Source organism: Epinephelus fuscoguttatus, linkage group LG9 (assembly GCF_011397635.1).
Source record: "Epinephelus fuscoguttatus linkage group LG9, E.fuscoguttatus.final_Chr_v1".
NCBI classification, from domain to species: Eukaryota; Metazoa; Chordata; class Actinopteri; order Perciformes; family Serranidae; genus Epinephelus; species Epinephelus fuscoguttatus.
In genome coordinates, this window is record NC_064760.1 from 30,784,195 (window position 1) to 30,804,080 (window position 19,886).

The following is a 19,886-nucleotide window of genomic DNA, read 5'->3' on the forward strand; positions in this document are numbered from 1 at the left end:
GCATGCATCCTGCATTAACTCCTCATTTTTAAATTGCCAAGTTACTTTTTAAATGGCAGCCCGCAAAACCATACCATGGTAAGTCAGCTTGTTGTGATGGTGTCATCGCAACAGTCAATGCAAATTCAATAAATCTTTGTGGAATCTGCACAACTTTGCAACTTTGTCCAATAACTGCACCTTTTCTGCAAATTTTACCCATCATCATAGTTTTTTGTGAGTTTCACCAATCACAGCAATCTTCCCATTGACAAGACCAAACTCACTTTCTTGTTTCTGGTTGTGAAGATGCAGACATGTGCATCATCATCATCATCTTAGATTTACCAACAAAAAGTACTGCTAAAGACATTTCAAAGCAATTCCTTGTTTTTCTGCATGAAAGTAGAGTAAACTGTTTTGCACTATGTGCAGCGTTGTGGTTAAACACAAAGGAAAGTCATTGACTGACACAGAATCAAGGTGAGTAAGATAAAATACGCATGGTTTATGGTAACATTAGTGTAGTATAAATCACCAACTCAGAGTAATGCAGTTTTTTCCTCACTGTAACAAGTTGCCTTCAATCTCTTCTCCTTTCAGAAAAACATTTGCTGTGGCAATGTCATTGCAAAAGAACACCTAAAAAAATCACAACATGTATCGCAATTTTCTAAAAAGCTGCTGTCAGCAATCCCCAAAAAAGCCTGTGAAACCCAGGAGGGACTGGTTAATAGACAAAGTGCAAACATTCCTCTGTTTGGTTGCTAAAAAAAGAGACAGACAACTATTCTCACCCACATTCACACTTATGGGCAATTTAGAGCCAACAATTAACCTTACCTCCTTCTGGCTTTCTGTCACAGTCCACACAAATGCTCTTTGGACTGTAAAGGGTAGCCAGGGTACAGGAGATAAGGTTGGTGGCCTTGTGAATATTATCATTCCATTAAAACATTTCACCAGGTTAGCACTGCACTCCAAGAACACTGTGGGACTCATGATAGACAATTTCTTTATTTCATTGTTCGTCCTTGTAAAAACCTGGGGCCTACATTGCCCACAATGCAATGCAACCATCAACAGATCAGCTGTGTTATTCTAGTAGCAGCTAATGTAGTCTCGAGCTGCTAGAGTTTTAGCCTTCAGCCCTAACTTTCACTGCCTTAAATGACATCACTTGATCAGACTTTGCACAGCTCCATCTAGAGCCACAATATCAGAGTTCCACTTTAAAATACTAAACTGTAATTTAGTTACACTGTGTGAAAGCTCCAGTGTGTAGGATTTAGGGGCATCTATTGGCAGAGATGGTATGTAATATTCATGACTATGTTTTCGTCAGTCCATAATCACCTGAAACTAAAAAAATGTGTTGTTATTACCACAGAATGAGCCTTTTATATCTACAGATGAAGAGGGTCCTCTTCCACAGAGTCTGCCATGTTGTTTCTACAGTAGCCCAGAATGGACAAATCGCATACTGGCTATCGGCCACCATAGTTCTCCAACATGTTTAGCACATGGGAGAAGTTTCAGTTCACCGCTAGATGCCACTAAATTCTCCACACTACACCTTTAAATTATTTAAGTTATTAATGGCAACATGAATCGTACAAATTTAGTACTGTCACATTATTTTGAGACATCAGGGTAGTTTGCTGAATTGCTTCTTTTACCTAAGGGGAGGTTGCAAGAAAAAAATTTGAATGAATGCTGGGCAGGGCCATGCTTTTTAGTAAAGTAAAACATAAAGTCTACCCCAACCCCACCGCCCCCACTCCACTCATTTTCTTACAGTCCCTGAGTCGGTGAAAGGAAGGGGCCGATTGTTCAGCTAAGAAAAGTCATTTCTAGTTTTTCCCACTTTTTCTCCATAAAGCGAACTTGTTGAAATGTCCTCTTTGTCCACAGCAGCTCATTGGTAAAACAATCCAGGGTAAAGTCAGAGCGTGTGGTCGTTAAGTCAGGCTGGCATACCTGTCTTGCTTTTATAGGTGGCAAAAGCTACTAATCCTTCAGTCCAATATTTACTTAGTCCAAGTTATGCTTTCCTGGACCCTAGCTATGCATCTCTCCTGCTCCCTGCTTATATATTCTTGGCCCTTGATGTATTCCTGGCTCAGGAAACAACTTTTAGTGCCCCGCAAGGGCTGAGTGAGAATTGACAGTGTGTGCCAGAGTTAGAGCAAGAGGTAGGGGGCCTGTTTTAGTTCCACTGTGTTTGTAAGGTCACTCAGAGTACATCTGTATGGAGTGGGAACTCACTCGCTTTCACTGTCACAACCACTCACAACAGCCATCTGTAATGCTGTTATGTGGAGCACTGTGTCCCTTTGTCCCTTACACACACACACACACACACACACACACACACACACGCAGGCAACCACACAGTCAGTCACACACCCTCACACATATATAAGAGCACATACGTGTGCACGCAGATGCACACACTGCCACGGCGTCACCGTTCACACGACAACAAATGAACCAGTGCAAACACACATTAACATAATGCTGGGCTCTAATTGCTGGAGCATGTGTTTCTAATGAAAAAGTTGTTTTAGGGTTTTATTCCGCCCGGCTGTCAAACAATTCTCCCGTGTTTTGAAATATAATTGTGGGGACCGTAAGAGTTTCGAAACCAAACCAAAACATTGCCGCGATCCTGGTTTCTAATGTTTCTAATTTGTTAAAATATGCTGAGTGAATGACAAAAGTAGAAGTCTGACCTGCCAAGAAAAACATATCAGAGGCAGGGCCATGTGGAAATACAGAGTCTCTTTTAGAAACATGATCAATGTAACCTTTGTTACAGGAAGGAGAGGGAGAAAGAGAGAGAGAGAGAGAGAGGGGAGAGGGGGAGGAGAGTGGGAGGCGAGGAGACAACATACAGAGACAGTAGGTTCATGTTTGTGTACATGTTTATTTATCACTATATCCACAGTGCACGCAGTAAAAAGCTTTAGAATTCAAGTGGACAGTTTCGCCTTGCTTATGCATGTGGCACATAGCGGTGTACATGCATTGTTGTGGGGGGATTTTGTGTGGAGCGAATACGTTAGAGAGCTATTTTCACAAACTGTTAAAAAGCGCTGAGGGGAAGAGGAGAAGGATTTAATCATTTACAGATGGGAAGTATATCTTTTACCTCTCATTTATGCTCATTCTCTGTCAGGCTGGACTGAGGAGGATGTGTGGCCCCCCTCTTCCTCCTCATCCCACACACTTCCAACCCAAAACTAACATACAGCCTGGAAGTGGGCTGAGGGGTATGTATGTATGTATGTATGTGTGTTGGTGAGAGCAGAATTCATATGGTTGCAGAGCATCTCTCTCTCTCTCTCTTTTTTTTCACCCCCGTTGCTCTCTGCTTCTCTTTCTCCCTCTGTCTCCCCTTCCCTCCCCACGTATCTGTTTCTCCGAAGAATAACATACAAACCCTCTGTGAAAGGATTCATGGTTTATTAAACCAGAGGTCCTTTTCCTGTTTCAACACTGAGAAGAAAAAATAAATACCACAGTTTGTTTTCTCTCCCTCTAGCTTGGTCCTCTATCTCTCCCTCTATCTATTTTCATACATTTTTTGCTCTGTTTTTTTTCTATCATCACGGTCTTGTCCGTCAATCTTTTCGACTTATATAGTATATTTTTTACCTCTGAACTTTCCATACTCTAACACTGTCTACTTCAAGCCTTTTCTTTTTTCATCTCTCGGACACCAATCAGCCGCACAGCCCATTAAAGCAGACTGTGTGACTGTTGAATGGGTCCCACTAGTTTGTGTGTGTGTGTGTGTGTGTGTGTTTCGAGGAGGGCAGACTAGGATAACTCAGGGTAATGTATTGTGCTGGGCGTGCACCCTGACAGTTCCCCCTGCCTGTGCCTGGTCATTCATTACTGCTAATTTGACATGTTTACGGACCCCCCTCCTAACATTACATACTTAAGGCAATCGACTGACCTTAAATGGAAACACCTACAGCCGTGCGGCATGTCAATACCAGATGAGGATGTTTGTGTCTGTGTGTTATGCGTGTGTGTGTGTGTGTGTGTGTGCTCTTGGACGTACCTGCGAAGCAGTGCATCAATACTGAGTTAGCGGATAACCTCGAGGAGCAGGTGAGTTATGCCTGCAGAGACGGTTTCCAGCATTATCTGAGTAAGTGTGTGTAATGCGGCTAAGAGGTGAACAATTCAGAATGATGCAGGAAGTCTGTGTGTGTGTGTGTGTGTGTGTGTGTGTGTGTGTGTGTGGGAGACAGGCAGGTTGTGTGCGAGGCCAAGAGAGATTAGACCTTTAAGAGCCAATATATCTGTTTTGATTTCAATCACGGCCTCTCTAATTCCCCCCCTCTCTGTTTGTGTTTTTACATATTCAGCACTTAAATACAGTGTTGTGTCATTAAACGGCCAATCTTGCATTGTCTCTCACTGATACACAACATTAATCACCAATTAGCTTGTCCTGCGACTGGCCACCTCTCTCATTAGAATATGATAGAATATAATGGTACTTAATGATGCTTAGGAAACATAATTAAATGACTGAGCTGTAGAACATGTGGAAGAACCGCGGTGCATCAATCAAAGGCGACCCTGTCAATCCAGCGCTCGTCAAGAGCGCGAGGAGAGTAAAGACACAGGGTGTGTGTGTGTGCAGAAAACCACTGGCCTCTATCATGACCTCATTAGGGAGAAATGAAGGGTGGACGTGTCCCCATCACAAGATACCATTGGTGCTTCAAAGTGTGAATGACATTAATATGTGAATGTCTCTGCCTCTGTCTGAATGTCAGTCGGTCTATCCGGCTGCACTGGAACAGATGAGGAGGAGAAAAAAAAGGCCATCTCTCTGAGGTATCTGCTTCTAGCACTAATTAGCATGTGAATGAATGGAATAAATAATCTATATTATTTATGGATTTGCTTTTATCATTAATCAACATAACAAAAAGCTTGTCTAATGTGCTCGCTGCAGTCGCCACTGTACTGTCAGCTGAGGGGAGGATGGAGGGGGAGGAAGAGAGAGAGAGAGAGAGAGAGGGAAAGTAGAAGGGGGGGCAAATAGCTTATCTTTTGTGTTTTTTTTTTTCATTTTAGTAGAACAATAAAGATAAGTGTTCTACATGCTTGCTTAACACACACAGTTCGCTGGCCTCCTCCCCTTCTCCCTCTCTCTGCCGGCAGTGGTGAAATCCATCTCTCTATCGCTATCTCTCTAACATCCATTACATACCCCAGCCCCTCACCTCCCTACTCATTAGGCCAACGCACAGTAAATTAGCAGCAGCAATTACAGGGAATATAAAGCACGGGCTCTGCCGGGCTCCCTCTGACAGGTACCACACAGATCATAGACAGACACCCACAGTCGTCGTGGATAATTACTGTGGGAAACGACCACACACCCTCGTAAGCGAGAGCACAAACCTGAATGTGAGTGCACACTAGGTATGCCTGCACTCAAATATGCTCTGTCTTGCTGGCAGGCGTGTTCATGCAGATGCAGAAAGTGTGCACCTGCAAACACACACACACCCATATACTGAGCAAGGCCCGGGAATGGAACTTGCTTCCCATTGCCTCTCTTCATCTTTTTATGATGTCCATTGTGACTATTTTCCAACATAGAATATTATTAATATTCATTCCTCCTCTCCTTGTCTTTTGCTCACTGTCTAGGTCTGCCTCCATTCTGAATACCCCCCCCCCCCCATCCCATCCTCTCTCCTCTCCATTTCTTTCCTTTCCTTTCTTTATCCGGGATCCCCATGGGGACTCCTGTTTTTCTTTCAAACACGCCTCTCCGCTCTTCCTCTCTTCATGTGTCCATGCAGGGAGGAGAATGAGAAAAAGAAGGAGGAGGAGAGCGGGATGGTGAGGAATATGTGCATTAATATATTTCATTAGGATACTCGTAGCACAGAAGCTCCTGAACAGCACCTCTCTTGATGTGCGGAGGCTCTGCCGTCTGTATCCAGAGGAGCAGCTCTCCAGGAATAGTGTCTAATGTTATGTCTCCAGAGGGCTGAGGTCTGCTGGCTCCGCGCTGCCCTCTGCCTCCCACTCCTATTGTCCTCCTCCCACACTGACCAGTCTATCTGGGCCTGAAAAGCTGCTGGAAATAAAGAGCAAAGTGGGTTCACCTTTTGTCTATGTGTATTTATGATTTATGAGTGTGTGTTTGAATGTGTGTGTGTGTGTTGCTCTGCAAGCCGCATTTGGGGAAGCGGAATCCCTGGAGCCGCGTGGTGCAACATGGCAGCGGTGCTCGGCTCGCTAATCAAAAACATTAGGCTCCAGGACTCATTTTCTCCGGCACTGAGTGTGTAACCTCCATAATTCAATATCCCACCTCTTACTGCTAAATCGTGCACACTATACAGCCCACTTTACTGTTTGTCAGCAAACTATCAACTCTGTTATTAGATATACAGGAGAAAAAGCCAGCTGCAGTTGGGAACCTTTGGGCAATTAAGGAGGCAAACACACACGAGCATGCACGCTGTTTACGAGTCCTCATTTCATGAGTACTTCCAGGTCGTCTTGTTCTCTCCCCCCCTCGGCATTGCGGAAGCCTCCAGTTACCGTGGAGACCCTGGAACACTTTGAGGTCAGCAGAATCCTGGGATCCGCTATTTTCACAAGCTAATCCAATCGCAGGCCCCTAAATTAGATATGCAAAAAATAAAAAAGAAATTAATTTTCTGCTGATGACCGGGTATGCAAATGATGACTCAATTATGGTGGGCTGGTGCGTTCGCAATTAATAACCTTGGAATCATCATTAACTAATATGTTTAGGAGGAAACTTGTCAGGCTAACCATGTTCACTATGCCATCAGTAATGCATTAATGAATTAGATTCATTAGAGAAAGGAGCCTTGGTGGGGGAGGGGATGCCGGCCTGTTTCTGACCTGTGGAATTAGTGTTAGCCAGTTCTCCTCTATTCTTAGTCAACCTCCCGTCAGCTATTTGGAGATGATGTTTGCAGTCAACAAAAGACAGGAAAGTCTCAAAAACCCTTTTCGTGGTCTGCACTCAGGCCTGACAATAAGTAGCAAAACATTTATTTAAATAAAACCAGTTGTGCGTTTAACACCCTGTTGTGTTACAGAAGCGAACTGCCTTTAGTACAGTAGGATTTGATTCAACTCAAAGGGCTTCATTGGCACGGGAGACATACTGCCAAAGCAAGTGTTAAATATAAACCAAAAATATTAAGTACACTTACTAAAGATCTACTGAACATATGTTGCTGCTGATTGGGTAACACCAGAAAATGTGCCTCAAAGCCCACTGCACGCTGTCTCAAAGAAACATGTTTAACCCGGAAACCGTAGTGGAGTGAAACAAACTTTATGTTTGGTGATGTGGTCACAGAAATCCGAAATGTGGCACATTAAAAAAACAGAATGACAACTGACAAGGTCACAGACAAGAGGTAACTTTAATTCAACATTGTGAGAGTCCAAAAGTTATCTTACAGCTCAATTTTCATCAAAAACAATAACAATCTATACAGTAGAATTTTTTTTCTTCCCTTATATCATAGAGCTGTTCAGTGTATTTGCAGTCAAAGACAAAACAGAGGGAAAAATAGACACCAGCTATTTGGTTTGCATCTTCTTTTTTGTTTGTTTGTTACCTAAATACAAAACTTTGTCACCCATTACCAATATTCATAATCAGGATGGAACTTTGCTTACAAAGAAGCCATTGTATGACAACAGACCTCTGTAGTTCATTTGAAACAGATACGGTGCGGCCCCTCCCGTCCCGGCCCCGACCAGCACAGGCACACAAGTGCCTGAAAAACACTCGTCTGTCAGCAGGCGCCTCTGTTAAAACGATCCTTTCTACCCACTTAACAAAACCAGGCTCTAGAAAAGAAAAGCAGAGAGAAAAGCCCTATTCTCTGTCCAGCAACAGCTTGAAGACACACGGCAGACACAAAGAAAAGACTACAGAAATGTCCGAGGGGCCAAGGAGCTCCCTTTCATGCTTCCTCACTTCTTGTTCTTGTTCTGTTTAGCTTGTAATGAAGCTGTATTGTCCAAAGGCTAAAACATGGATACAGGGACTGGGGGATCGGCTGTCAGATACTGGAGTCAGACCTACGACTCCATGTGTGAGATTAAAATTGTGCTGTGACAGTGCTTGTCTTCACTGTGCGCCCCTTTGTACTACAATTAAAACAGCTCCGCGTTGTCATTCTGTTGTGATCCTGTGGTTAATGAGAAATATTACCAACATGCGGTTGAAATTATTTCATTAATCAGAAAAAAAGCTACATAATGGCTACAAAAGAAAGTGTTTCTGGGAACACTAAAGTGCAATGAGCACAGCTGAGACAGGCCTCTCAGCGTCGACTGTCCTTCAAAGCGTGCCATTGCTGTAGTATTATAGTACATCGGGGTGTGTGTGATTGTTGAATTATGGCTCTTTGTATTCTAGTCTGGCTTCACCACCAAACAGAGTGGGTTTGTGCTTTGTCCCCAAGTTCCCATGAATTCCTCTGTGGCAATAGACAATTGTGGTGAGGGTAGAAAACTGTACACGTGATTGAATGAAGAATGGGTTTGCATTGTTAAGGCATCTAGACTGCTGGTAAAGATTACAGTGGCAGAGAAAAGAAAGAGTATATAGATACAGTGTGTAAGCAGGCATAAATAACATAGGAAAAGAAAGAACAGAGGGGGGAAAAAAGAGGAACTCAAAGAAAGAAAAACACAGAGCAATTTCTTAGTTCTCTTGGTTTCCACACACGAAAAAAAAGAAAGTGTCACTCAAGAGAAGAACCCATGCATATTATCAGTTCAAGAACAGTATCAATCTGAAAGCCTCAAAGAGTTCAAACAAAAAGATATAGATTTACAGTATATATTAATGTGTGTATATATTCTTAAAAAATCTACTTCAACCAAATACTCTGAATAAGATGCTACTTTTTTGCCATACAATAAACATTTTCATAAGGAAAAAAAAACTGATTTTTTTTTTTATTAACTTACAAATAATACAAAAATAGACAATGGCATGTTTTTGAATCAACAAATGAAAGCATGGTATACCAATGCAAAACAATCAACATACAAAACGAAACAAAAAGATAAAAAAAAAAGTCACATTTAAATAGTGAAAGACAACAGTAAATAATGAAACAAAACACTGTGAAATATGTTCACTTACTGTATTAAACTTACACAACACAACTAAACGAGGGTGAGAGGCAATGTACAAATACAAGGGATAAATACATTATTTATAGGATATTTTACAGGAATCCCCTTTTTGTATCCAAATCCATGTTTGTCATGTTTAGCAGATGAGATATTGACAACACACAGTAAATCTATCTTCTGTACTGAGAAGCTGCCTTAAGACATTTAATGTTTACATTTCAAACTATAGCTATCGCAAAAAAGAAAAGAAATGTCAAATGAAAAAAAAATTCAACGTCTTCTTTTTTTTTTATATACAAAAATATATCACATATATCACGCATTTATTCTAATTTGATATTTGCTAGACTCCTTCAGTACAGTGCTGGCTGGACGCACACATCCTCGGGCTTTTCAAGTCTTCACTAAAATCTCAGACGAAAAGTCAATTTTGGCTAAATCATCACCTTTTCTTCACATGACAAGCAGAAAAGCATATTGCAAACAGCTCAATCCTCACAGTTTTATTAAAATTCAAAAAAAAAAAAGGGGGGGGGGGGCGAGAAAGGCATGTTTTCTGATGTTGAATTAACATAGGGCGATTTTGTAATGCCATTTTTTTTTTAGATTTGTAGGATAATTAGCAGCAAAGTTGAGGGTTGATTTTGTTCTTTTCTGTATTTCCTTGATTTGACCTTAGTCTCATTTGGCCGGTGTGTTGTTATGTGGTTTAAGTGAGCAGACTGAGCTAAGGAAAGCGTTCTCTGTTGTGACAGAGGTTACGTAAACGTCATGGCCAAACCAACACTTCACTGTTGTTTGTGCGAATTACGGATTGCGAGACGGCGTGGGGGCCTCCAGTAATCAAACCCAAACCTTACAGGCATAAACATAAAGATAAATAAATGCTCTTTTCATGAGGTCAGTGTCACACTGTGGGTAAACTATCAGTCTCTATACACTCCATCCAACGCGGTGTCAGAGAAGCTACACTAATTCAACCAAGAGGGAAATAACATCACAAAGGTTCGTATTGTTCCTTTTTTTCTCTCCTCCCCTAACCCTTCAGATGAAATCCCAATGGAAAGGCCTGAGTTTAACAGAGTCCTGCGTCTTATCTTGACTTCCTTCAGTTCAGCTCCGGAGCACAACAGAGACTCGCCAGACTCTGCTACTGTGTCTTTTCCTCTCAACATTCCCAAATCTCCAGCTATCCCAGATCCTCTACATGGGTGGAACGATCATCCCGGGAATCGCTGCGTTGTGGGAAAAGAGGGGGAGGAAGATGATGTAGGGGGGGGGTAAAGAAAGAAAGAAAGAAAGAAAGAAAGAAAGAAAGAGAGGTCAGTCATGTGATTGCTGGGTTTCATCTGTCATCACAACAGTCACATAACAGAAATGTGCTCCAGCATCTGGCGAACAAAGACGACTCTCCCTCATTATCTCTTCATTCCGAGGCCCCCGAAATCAAAACATTTTTCTCCGCTGTGCCGCTAACTTGGCGTGCGCCGACAACATCATTCAACTTTTCGCAGGGCTCTCTGAATAGCTTCATGCAAGAGCTGCTGCTGTTAATTGTTAGCAGTTACATTGTGTAGGCTCACTGTGCATCGTGGAGCATAATTCAAACATGAGAGAGGGAGTGACGTGAGATGACAGAGGTGATGAAATTATGCTCAACACTTGAATGTGGAAATGGAAGCCATGAGCTTTATACACATTTTTACCTTCTTATATCACGCTCTGCCCTCCACTAGCTCCGACATCTTCACCTCCTCGCTCCCAACCCTTTCCCTTCCCCCCATTTTTTTTTTTTTTTACACAGAAGCCATCACAGGGAGGAATTTTTCATATAACATATTGGCTCCCTATTGATTCCCCTCTCCCTTCAATCCACTAATTCCCTGGTTATTTCCTAAGTGTCTCCAGCTTGTTGGGATTAACAGAATGGTGTGTGTGCGTTCGTGCATGTGTGTGTCAGTGTGATCAGCGCACAGTGGCCAATGGCCCTTTGGGTCACTGTGGTCAGCGCTCATCAACGCCGACAGAGGAAGTGAGGAAGTGCTTAGCTTGGGGCTCTGATAAAGATTCCCATCCATCATTTCTCTCTCTCAGGATCTCAACACCATACAACATCCTGCCTAGACGAACAGACCCCGCGCTGCATTCGGTGGAAATGGGAGAACAGAATGACCCGTGGTGGCACAACACCACCCCCCCCTTCAGAGACAACCACTGGAGCGCAGGCAGGAAGCAGGAAGTGAAAACAGGAAATGGAACACATGTGGCGTGGCGTGCCATCTCTCTGACAAGTCAAGAGTGACAAATAAAAACAGAAAAGAGAAGGAAGGGTAGGGCAGGATGAGCTGGTGGTGCAAATGAGCATTGTGGGATAGCGTGGTGAGGAAAAGAACAGAGAAAGAAGAAACTTAACGTACTTCAGGAGAAGGCCAGGCCCTGCAGAGAGTTGTTTGATGAGTACTTGCTAGAGTCCACAAAAGACTGATCTACAGTGAGGAAGGAGAGTGGAGGGGTTCAAGGAGGGCAAAGAAAGGCAAAACAGGGAGTGAAGGGGAGGAAGAAAGGGGAAAACGGAGGAGGAAGTGGGAGTAAAAGTTGTTATAAGGAGGTGAAGAAGAGCAGGACTAAGCTTGATGAAGAAAGTACAATTTTTCTATATGAGCACACAGAAACAGTAGCTCTGAACTCGTATATGAATGCTACCTGTTTAGCAGCTTACCTTGCAGGCTGTTAGCGTTAGCGCTGGTGCATGTGGGTGGAGGGGAGTTCTGGGGTCGCACGACGGGGGCAAAGGCGCTCTTCTGCTTGACGGCGGCAGACACCATGTTGGCTGGAGAGAAGGAGAAGATGCCGGAGGAGCTGCTGCAGTTGGAGGGCAGGCTGGTCGACGAGGCCATGGTGGGGCTTGACGGGACGACTGAGAGAAGAGAGACGGGTAGGAAAGGGGGGTTAAGGGGGGTCAAAGGGAGCATGTCAGGGAAGAAGGACAGGGAGGACAGATGAAGATGGAGAGGGAAGAGACAAGGTTAGAGAGAGGGCCGAGGGCAGAGGACGGGCAGACGGGACGAACAGAAAGGGACTGGTCAATGGATGATGACAGGAGGGATGATATTTTGGACTCAGATCAACTGGCTCAGACTTTTTCTTTTGCAATCTTTTTTTTGTTGTTAAGCAACCACCTGGCAATGAGATATTCCATAGCTAAGACAAAAATGTGTTTAGTTGGAAACTTGCACCGAAAACAGCCTAAAGCTTTTTTTCCCCTCTGATCAGTCTGTTTTGATGACTCATCTTGTTGCTCAAGGGGTGCAACAACTTGATAAACATCTCGCTAACTTGGGGTGCTGTACCCGTAATTTGTTTTCAGGGCAAACAAGACTCCCCCAGATCACCTTCCATTGAACAACCAGAGCAAAATCCAACATGTGGGCTGATAACATCTGCTTGATAATAATCACTAGTGCCTTTTACACTACTTGTTCAAGGCGGGAATATTGCTCCATTATTCCGTCTCACCGCTCTGTATAAAAGGTACCAACATGGAACTGGGGGGCAACATCTGTGTAAAACTTATTAATCGGCAGGACGGGAAAGGTGTGGCATTTTGACGATGTGTTATGTGTGCAGCCTACCACCAGTAGATTTAAAAAGCTGTCAATAGCAGTTAGCAGCTAACTCAAATGGGATGAACAGCAACTGGAAATATTTGCAAATTGGGGGGACAATGAGGTCCGGGTGTTCTGCCACATAACATGGACGGAAAATGATTGTTATTGCCATGGTATGCCATTGTTTTTTGGCATTTTTGGCAATTCTCTTTCTTAAGGCTGATTTATGCCCAAGACACAACCTTAGGATGATGAAGACCACTGCCTTGTACAGGGCTATCTCTGTTAAAAGCTACATTATTATGACCTTCTCCACCGTCACCACATTTGTTGGTGTCAAAAACTTTCGACTGCGCCCTCTAGTGCCACTTAGTGGATATATCTGTGGCAACATGACAGATGCATGGAAGTATGTAGGCAGTGACGGTGACGACGTTTGAAATGAACGGATCTACCTTTGTACGTAAAGGAAGCATGAATAACATCATCTTTAGAGCTCTGGAATAAGTTTTGTGAAGATTACACGCATAAGACAGCGCAACATTTTGAAAAAAAAAAGCTCCAAAGAGAATTTTTATGACATTTAGGCTTTACACAAGATAGCTGTGAGCCAGATTTTGGCTTCGACTCATCCCCTGACAAATATGACCAGAAGGTTATCTTCACAACCCAAATCCTGTCTCCCTCTGACATCATCCCATCCATCCTCCTGGGTTTGTCTTTTGTCTGCTAATACACTAAGAGCATTTTCCCCCTCAGCGATTTTACAATCAACCAAGTCGTATGTCACCTGCTCTCTGATATCTGCTCCTGCCTTTATTGTTGTTATTATCCAACACTTAGCTTTTATGGCTCTTCCTGACAAATCCTCGCAATAAAGTCATAATCCATTTATGAAGGGGCCTAACTAATCAATTAATGAAAATTGGACCTACAAAGGCAGGCCGAGGGGCCATTGATTGAAAGTGTCTGTGTGGGGCCGATGAGCCTGTTAAAATACTTGTTAACACCCAGGAATCAAAGAGCTGAAATGGAATTGCTTCTCTAGCAATTAGTTTATTGATTTAATCAAGGGTCTTTAATGTAGAGGGTGAATGTGTGTGTGTGTGTGTGTGTGTGTGTGTGTGTGTGAGCAGAGGTGCTGGGGTGTGTGTGGTGGGGGCTGCTAGGTGATCTGCTCCCCTGGCCAATAAAGTGGGGATTTGCGTTTGACTCTGTTCTTAAAGAAACAGATGAGCCAGCTGAACTGCGACTTTCCCCTTGTGTGTCACTCTTTATTTCCACCTCTCACCTCCCTTTCTTAAGTCCTGTCAAATACTTTTTCTTTTATGTCCGAAAAGCTCAAACTCAATCTTTTCATTTTCCGAGCTTTCATTTTGCCCCCTCCCCCCTCTTGGTTTCATGTCTAGGATGTGGTGTATTTACTCACTAGCATAGGGTGAGTTGCCTGCAGATCCATTGAGGAAGTTGGGCGAGGTGCCCAAGGTTGCCATGCCAGAGTTAGCGTAGCCGTTCATGCTAGTGGAGACAGAGCTGTAGCTACTCTGCTGGGGAGTGGAGCTGGGGACATAACCGTGAGGGGACACACTGCTTGTACTCCTACTGAAACCTATGGACGAGGAAAGAGAGAGAGAGAGACAGAGAGAGAAGAGGTGTTAGGGGTATAGCAGATGGCAGACAAAACAAAACGAGAACATGCGATGCTGCCAAATACTCTTTCCCCTGCACGGCTAATGGACAGAGCAACATAAGCCAAAAGAAATTCTCGAAACTCTTAGACAGCATATGGCAGAGCGAGGAAGCAATGAAGAGAGCAGAGGAAGAGTGATATGAGATGGAACTAGCTGCAATCCAACTACTGAAACAAGAGGCCTTTAACCTCACTGGCTCATCTCCAAAATTAGATCTATTGATAAGGCAATTAACACTAAAAGGCCTCTGCAGCTCTCCTGTAATTTATAAAGAATGAAGCCAGTATTTCTGACAGGACCTTTCTCTTCTTTATGCTTTACAGGGGCAGCAACCAGAAAGAGGACAAGATGGAAACGAGACTATAAATATACATTTCAGGTTCAACGTGCTGACACTAGAGGAAAAACAGCTGGAACTGAACATCAGGAATTTCTACTCTCTAGTCCAACGAGAGCTGCGCTTCTCTACCGTAGTTCTTGATAATTAGGTTCCACCAATTCCCTGTCCTCATCTGTTATGAGTTGGAAACTGTGGGCTGGAAGTCACACAGCTGATATCTGTTGTTTTCCTCACATCTGAGCATGTTTCCAGATGAAGATGAAGGACAGAGGAAGCTCATTGGAAGTATTGAGACATATCCAGAGGCTGGTCCATCCACTCTCCTCTCCTTCCCCTGATACATGTGATGAATCACCACTGACTGCACCCACATCTCTCTCTGTCAGACAGGGGCCGACCCCAGTCTAATATACACACCCCTTGGACCCACTCATATTTCTCCATCGTACTCCATCCACGGCTCTCTTTTTCTCCATTCTTCACTCTCTCACCTTCGTTCTTTTTTCCCCGTTTCTCTCTTACTGCCGCCTCCTCCTCCTGTCCTCCTTTTTCAGAATATTCTTTATTTTCTCCAAGCTCTTAAATCACCCTCTCTGAATTTCCCACATGAAACATAAAAAAATCACCCTATCACGCTCCTCATCTTTACTATCCATCCCTCTCTCAACAAAACGAAAAAAAGAAATAAACCACCGCCACATTTCCCATGATAATAGCCTTTAATTGTTTCCTGTTGACTTTGCTCACCCTGATTGGCTGTTTGCGCCACCTCTGACCCGGTGAAGGAGTTTACGGCCATCATGCCAGCATGGACGGGGCCGCTGCCAAGGCCAGCTAGCTGGTTGTGCCCCCGTGGCACTGTTGTGTAGAGGGCCTCTGCGATATCTGCTGCTCGTTTCAGGATCATCTCCTGACAATGAGGAAGAAAAGAAAAGAGCGGTGGTCAGCAACATGGGGGCACGAGAGGAGAGGAGAGGAGAGGAGAGGAGAGGAGAGGAGAGGAGGAAATATGCCCTTGATGCAGGCTTTATGGTTTCACAAGAATGCTAGATCTCCACTTGAGATATTGCGCATGTAAACCTAGTAGGCTGAGTGGTTTTTATCAGTGGTCACTGGGAGTGGTGGGATTGGTTCCAGTAAATGGAGGAAAGCCTCATTAACAGACTCATCAAATCTTTAGCCTTCCTCTTCCTCTCTTCCTCCCAGTCTTAATCCCACTTCTCCTCCTCCTCCTTCTGCTCTCTTCCTATTCTACTCTCCAACATTCTCTCTACATTCAGTTTTCATTGCACATCTCCTCCTTTCCTCCTCAACATGAGCTGGTAAAAGCACCAACTTATTCCCATGTGTGTGTTTGTGGGTCCCACATCTTGCATGAACACAGCAGGGTGCTGCCAGGCTGGCGGAGACACCGCCTTTGATGCTCCGTGTGGTCCGAACCACAAACACGTATTGATGTTTGCGTACATGCTCGTGCTCGTGTTTACCTGGTTGTTGTGCGGCATCCCGTACAAGGCCTCCACCAGGTCTGCTGCTCTCTTTAAGATCACCTCCTAACAATCAAGCGCAGAAAGAGGGAAGGGATTGATCACGAGTGTGACGGCTCAAAGAGTTCAGTCACTTTTATTACATTTCACGTCTTACATTATGCTGTGAATGCAGAACAGAGAGTGCGAGAGAGGAAGGAGGCAGACAGAGGAAGGGAGAGGAAGAGAAATGGGCCTGTCCCGGCACTTTGTTACTAGCCGGGGCAGTTTGGAAGAGCAGAGGTAAGATACTGTTATCTGTGAATAAAACATGAGCCTATATCTCTCTATCAGTCAGCCATCTTCTCCTCCCTACTGTCACCGCCGGATCATGAATCTACTGCACGTGATCACACATCAATCTCATTTAACACAACATATCATCAGGTTGACGGCTATACAACTCCCCTCGTCAGCAGGGACACACCCGTCTCCTGCCCTGTATTAACCCTGGTAATGATCCAAGTGAATAGCCCTGCATCCACTTTGTGTGATAAATGTAGAACATCATTGCTCAGGTGAAAACCGCCGAGTGGAATTTCCCACATCAAACATTTATCCTTCTGTAGTGTTTGCCGTTCCTCTGCGCTCATTTTCTACCGCTTACCCTCCTTTCTCTCCTCTCCCTGTCTCTATTCTTTCCCCTCCCTGAGTGTATGAGTGTGTGACTCCAGGCAGTCGTTATATGTGTGTGTGATGTAGACACCTACAGCCCTACGAAACCCTTTTTAAAAGTTAATGTGCCGGGGCCAGGATATATGCTGGAGGCGCGACAACCAGAAAATTGCAGCCCCCTCCCCTCCAACCTTCCCTCTCGTTTCTTTCTCTCCCTCCCTCTCCTCCACTCGCGCACACACACGCTGAGCGCTATACCCTCCTGAGTGTATCCCTCGCTGTGAACAAGCCCTGGAGCATGTGTGCTCTCTGTTCCGTGACACACCGCCTTTCAATCAGACCTCATATCACACACGCACGCACACACACACACGGACGCAGCCGCACACTCAGCCACGCACATGTGGAGGCTGTCGAGCACGCCCAGGACATGACGAGAGGGTCAGCAAAGCAATAAAGATTGTAGAGCGCTGTCCGAGGTGCTAAATTCACTCAATAATGGGAGCGCTGCCTCTGTGTTAACCTCCCATTACTAGCACTATCTGGGGGAGGCAGAGAGGGAGGCAGGGGGAGGGAGGAGGGGAGAGACGGAAAGAGGGGAGACCAGAGAGGAGGCCTGCTCGGTGTGATTGAGAGATGTAGAGGCCCTAGGAAGGTAAGTGGTTCTTTAGTATGTATGCACCGCTCCTCGCTTCCTTCTCTCTGCTTTTCCTCGACGCCCCATGCCTCCCAGGGATTGCTAGATAGGTAGATGGATGGATGAAGGAAAGGAGGGGGAGAGGGAGGAGGAGGGGAAATGAGGGAAGTGTGAGGCATTAGGACACAAACAGATCCGCAGCTGGAGTGTAACGGTGTTCAGGGAGGACACGTGAAACCTCAGTCACTTCATTTAAAACATTTTTTTTTTGCTCCCTCTGCACCAGCTATGAGTCTCACAGACGTTCAACTCTTTCTCCTTAGGACCTCCTGTCTGTCTGTGCATCTCCATCTCCACCTCCTCCTGCACTTTCTCTTCACCTGAAACTACTTTCTCTTGTCTCTCTTCTTCTTCTACCCCATTCCCCCTATTAATCACTCTCTCTCGTGGTCCTGTGCCCTGTCTGTACCTATCAGTCTCTCGTTAGCAAAGGGATCTGTCCAGTAGCTAAACGCGATTAGGCAGCGCTCCAGAGTCATTCTGATAAACAGATAAATGTGGTTAGCGCCGTGCTGCCTCCCTAGCTCTGCCGCTGTAAGGGGAGACCATTTCCTGGGCGCAGGGTCTCTTCCCGTAAAGTCAGGCCCACAGAGACGTCAACAGGAAGGGGAACCTGATCCAGAGCAGAGCCTGGCCTTGTCTGGCAGGGCGGTCACTCATTAGCCGGCCCCAGACCCCCAGCTCCGCCACAGCTTTGGCAGTCTGGCTGTGCCTGAGCTACCCAGCACTCCCTCCTCACTCTTGTCGGCCTGACTATTAGCTACAGCGCAGTATGGGGGCTGTTTTCAGCTGGACACTGGATCATTAACACAACATACAGAGATAGAACAGGCATCGGCAGATATCCTGCTTGTTCCCGGCTCAGTGTGTGTGCGTGGGTTCATTAAGAATCCGCTCGAAAACGGTGCAACCAGAACAGAATACATTATATTCCCAATCAATTTCATCTCGATTAAAAATTGACTGAAGAACAAGCACAAGGAGGCTTTTTGCCAAGGTGACCATGAGTGGATGTTTGTAGCACAGGAAGTTGCCAGTGTATGCCCCTCTCCTGCCCCTCTCTCTGATGATTGAGGCCAACAGTTGAGAGAAGTGCGGTCAACAAACTGTTATTACCTCAATAAAGGCACAAATCAATAGAGCTGAAATGAACAACCGGGCCTGCCAGCTACCGCTGTTCATTTAGAAGAGAAAGAGACACCACAGAGCGAGGGAGGAAAAGGAGGACAAGAGGAGAAGAGATGGATAGATACAAAGATATTTAGAGAGATACAGGGGGTTGATAGGCTAAAGACCAGAGCTCACCAGGACAAGTCTTGCATCCACCAGACATGACACACAGCGAGGACAAGTGATTTCTCTATCTTCCTTCTGCATCTACCTGGGCTCTCCATCTCTGCCTCATGGTGACTTCCCTCCACTGAGTGTGTGTGTGTGTGCGCACGCAAAGCCACAGAGAAGTGTGTGTGTGCATTTCTATGTGTGCGCCGGTTTGTGTATGTGTGTGTGTGTGTGTGCTGGAAGTAATAAAGTCCACCCGGGGTTGACTTCGATCCACTGACCCAGCAGGAGGTAAGACTGGACAGCTATGATGGATCACCTAACCTGCTTCTGCCTCTTTCTTCCTCTCTCTCCCCCTCAACCTCCTTTCCTCCCTCTCTCCCTCTTCTCCTCCCTCCATCCATCCCTTTCCTCTCCCACTTTGCCAAATCTAAATGACCTTATACTCAGTGGAAGGATGAATAGAGTCGCTTGTGCGTTCGCTACGCAAATAAAGCGTTTGTTTGAGCAGAAAATGACCATGAACATATGATAAAATGTTTATGTGCATACTGCATAGTGTCATGTATAGCCTACTGTCTGTAGCGCACAGTGAGTCCTCTGTATATGTGAGGTCATGCTGCCCTTGTGCCACGTGTATCCATACATGCTATGAAACTCTAGAAGTTGTCAATACGTCTCTGTACCAATGTTACCAAGACATATTCCTGTAAAATAACTGCATGTGGCAACCAGCATGAGCACAGACACATGAGAGGAGCGGAGGCACAGTACCTTGGGTAATCTCTCTTGGTCTCCGGGGTGTCTGGGGATGACCTTCTGTAACCTCTGGAAGCCGTAGTCTATGGTTGGCTCGTTCAGCGCTGATCACAAACAGAGAGAGAGAGAGAGATGGTAAAGTTTAATGCTTGATTCTTAATAATGAAAACACCTACTGTTCTGCAGCAACAGAGAGAT

The 19,886-nt window shown here is 44.8% G+C and overlaps 1 protein-coding gene across 4 annotated transcripts in view; it reads right to left on the reverse strand.

Moving 5' to 3' along the window:
• Positions 1 to 7,423: 7,423 nt before the first annotated feature.
• The window catches only part of ebf1a (EBF transcription factor 1a), a 56,693-nt gene continuing 44,230 nt past the window's right edge, over positions 7,424 to 19,886 (reverse strand). Inside the window, exons 11-17 of one of the 4 annotated variants that reach the window (XM_049586099.1) lie at positions 19,704 to 19,792; positions 16,298 to 16,363; positions 15,558 to 15,720; positions 14,209 to 14,388; positions 11,891 to 12,088; positions 11,589 to 11,657; positions 7,424 to 10,406 (exon numbers count right to left, since the gene is read on the reverse strand). In XM_049586099.1, coding sequence (XP_049442056.1) covers positions 11,590 to 11,657; positions 11,891 to 12,088; positions 14,209 to 14,388; positions 15,558 to 15,720; positions 16,298 to 16,363; positions 19,704 to 19,792 — 764 coding nt within the window. In that variant the 3' untranslated portion in view covers positions 7,424 to 10,406; position 11,589. Of the gene's footprint in view, positions 10,407 to 11,436; positions 11,456 to 11,588; positions 11,658 to 11,890; positions 12,089 to 14,208; positions 14,389 to 15,557; positions 15,721 to 16,297; positions 16,364 to 19,703; positions 19,793 to 19,886 lie in introns of those variants that run through there. The other 3 variants (XM_049586100.1, XM_049586101.1, XM_049586102.1) reach the window with 3 other exon arrangements.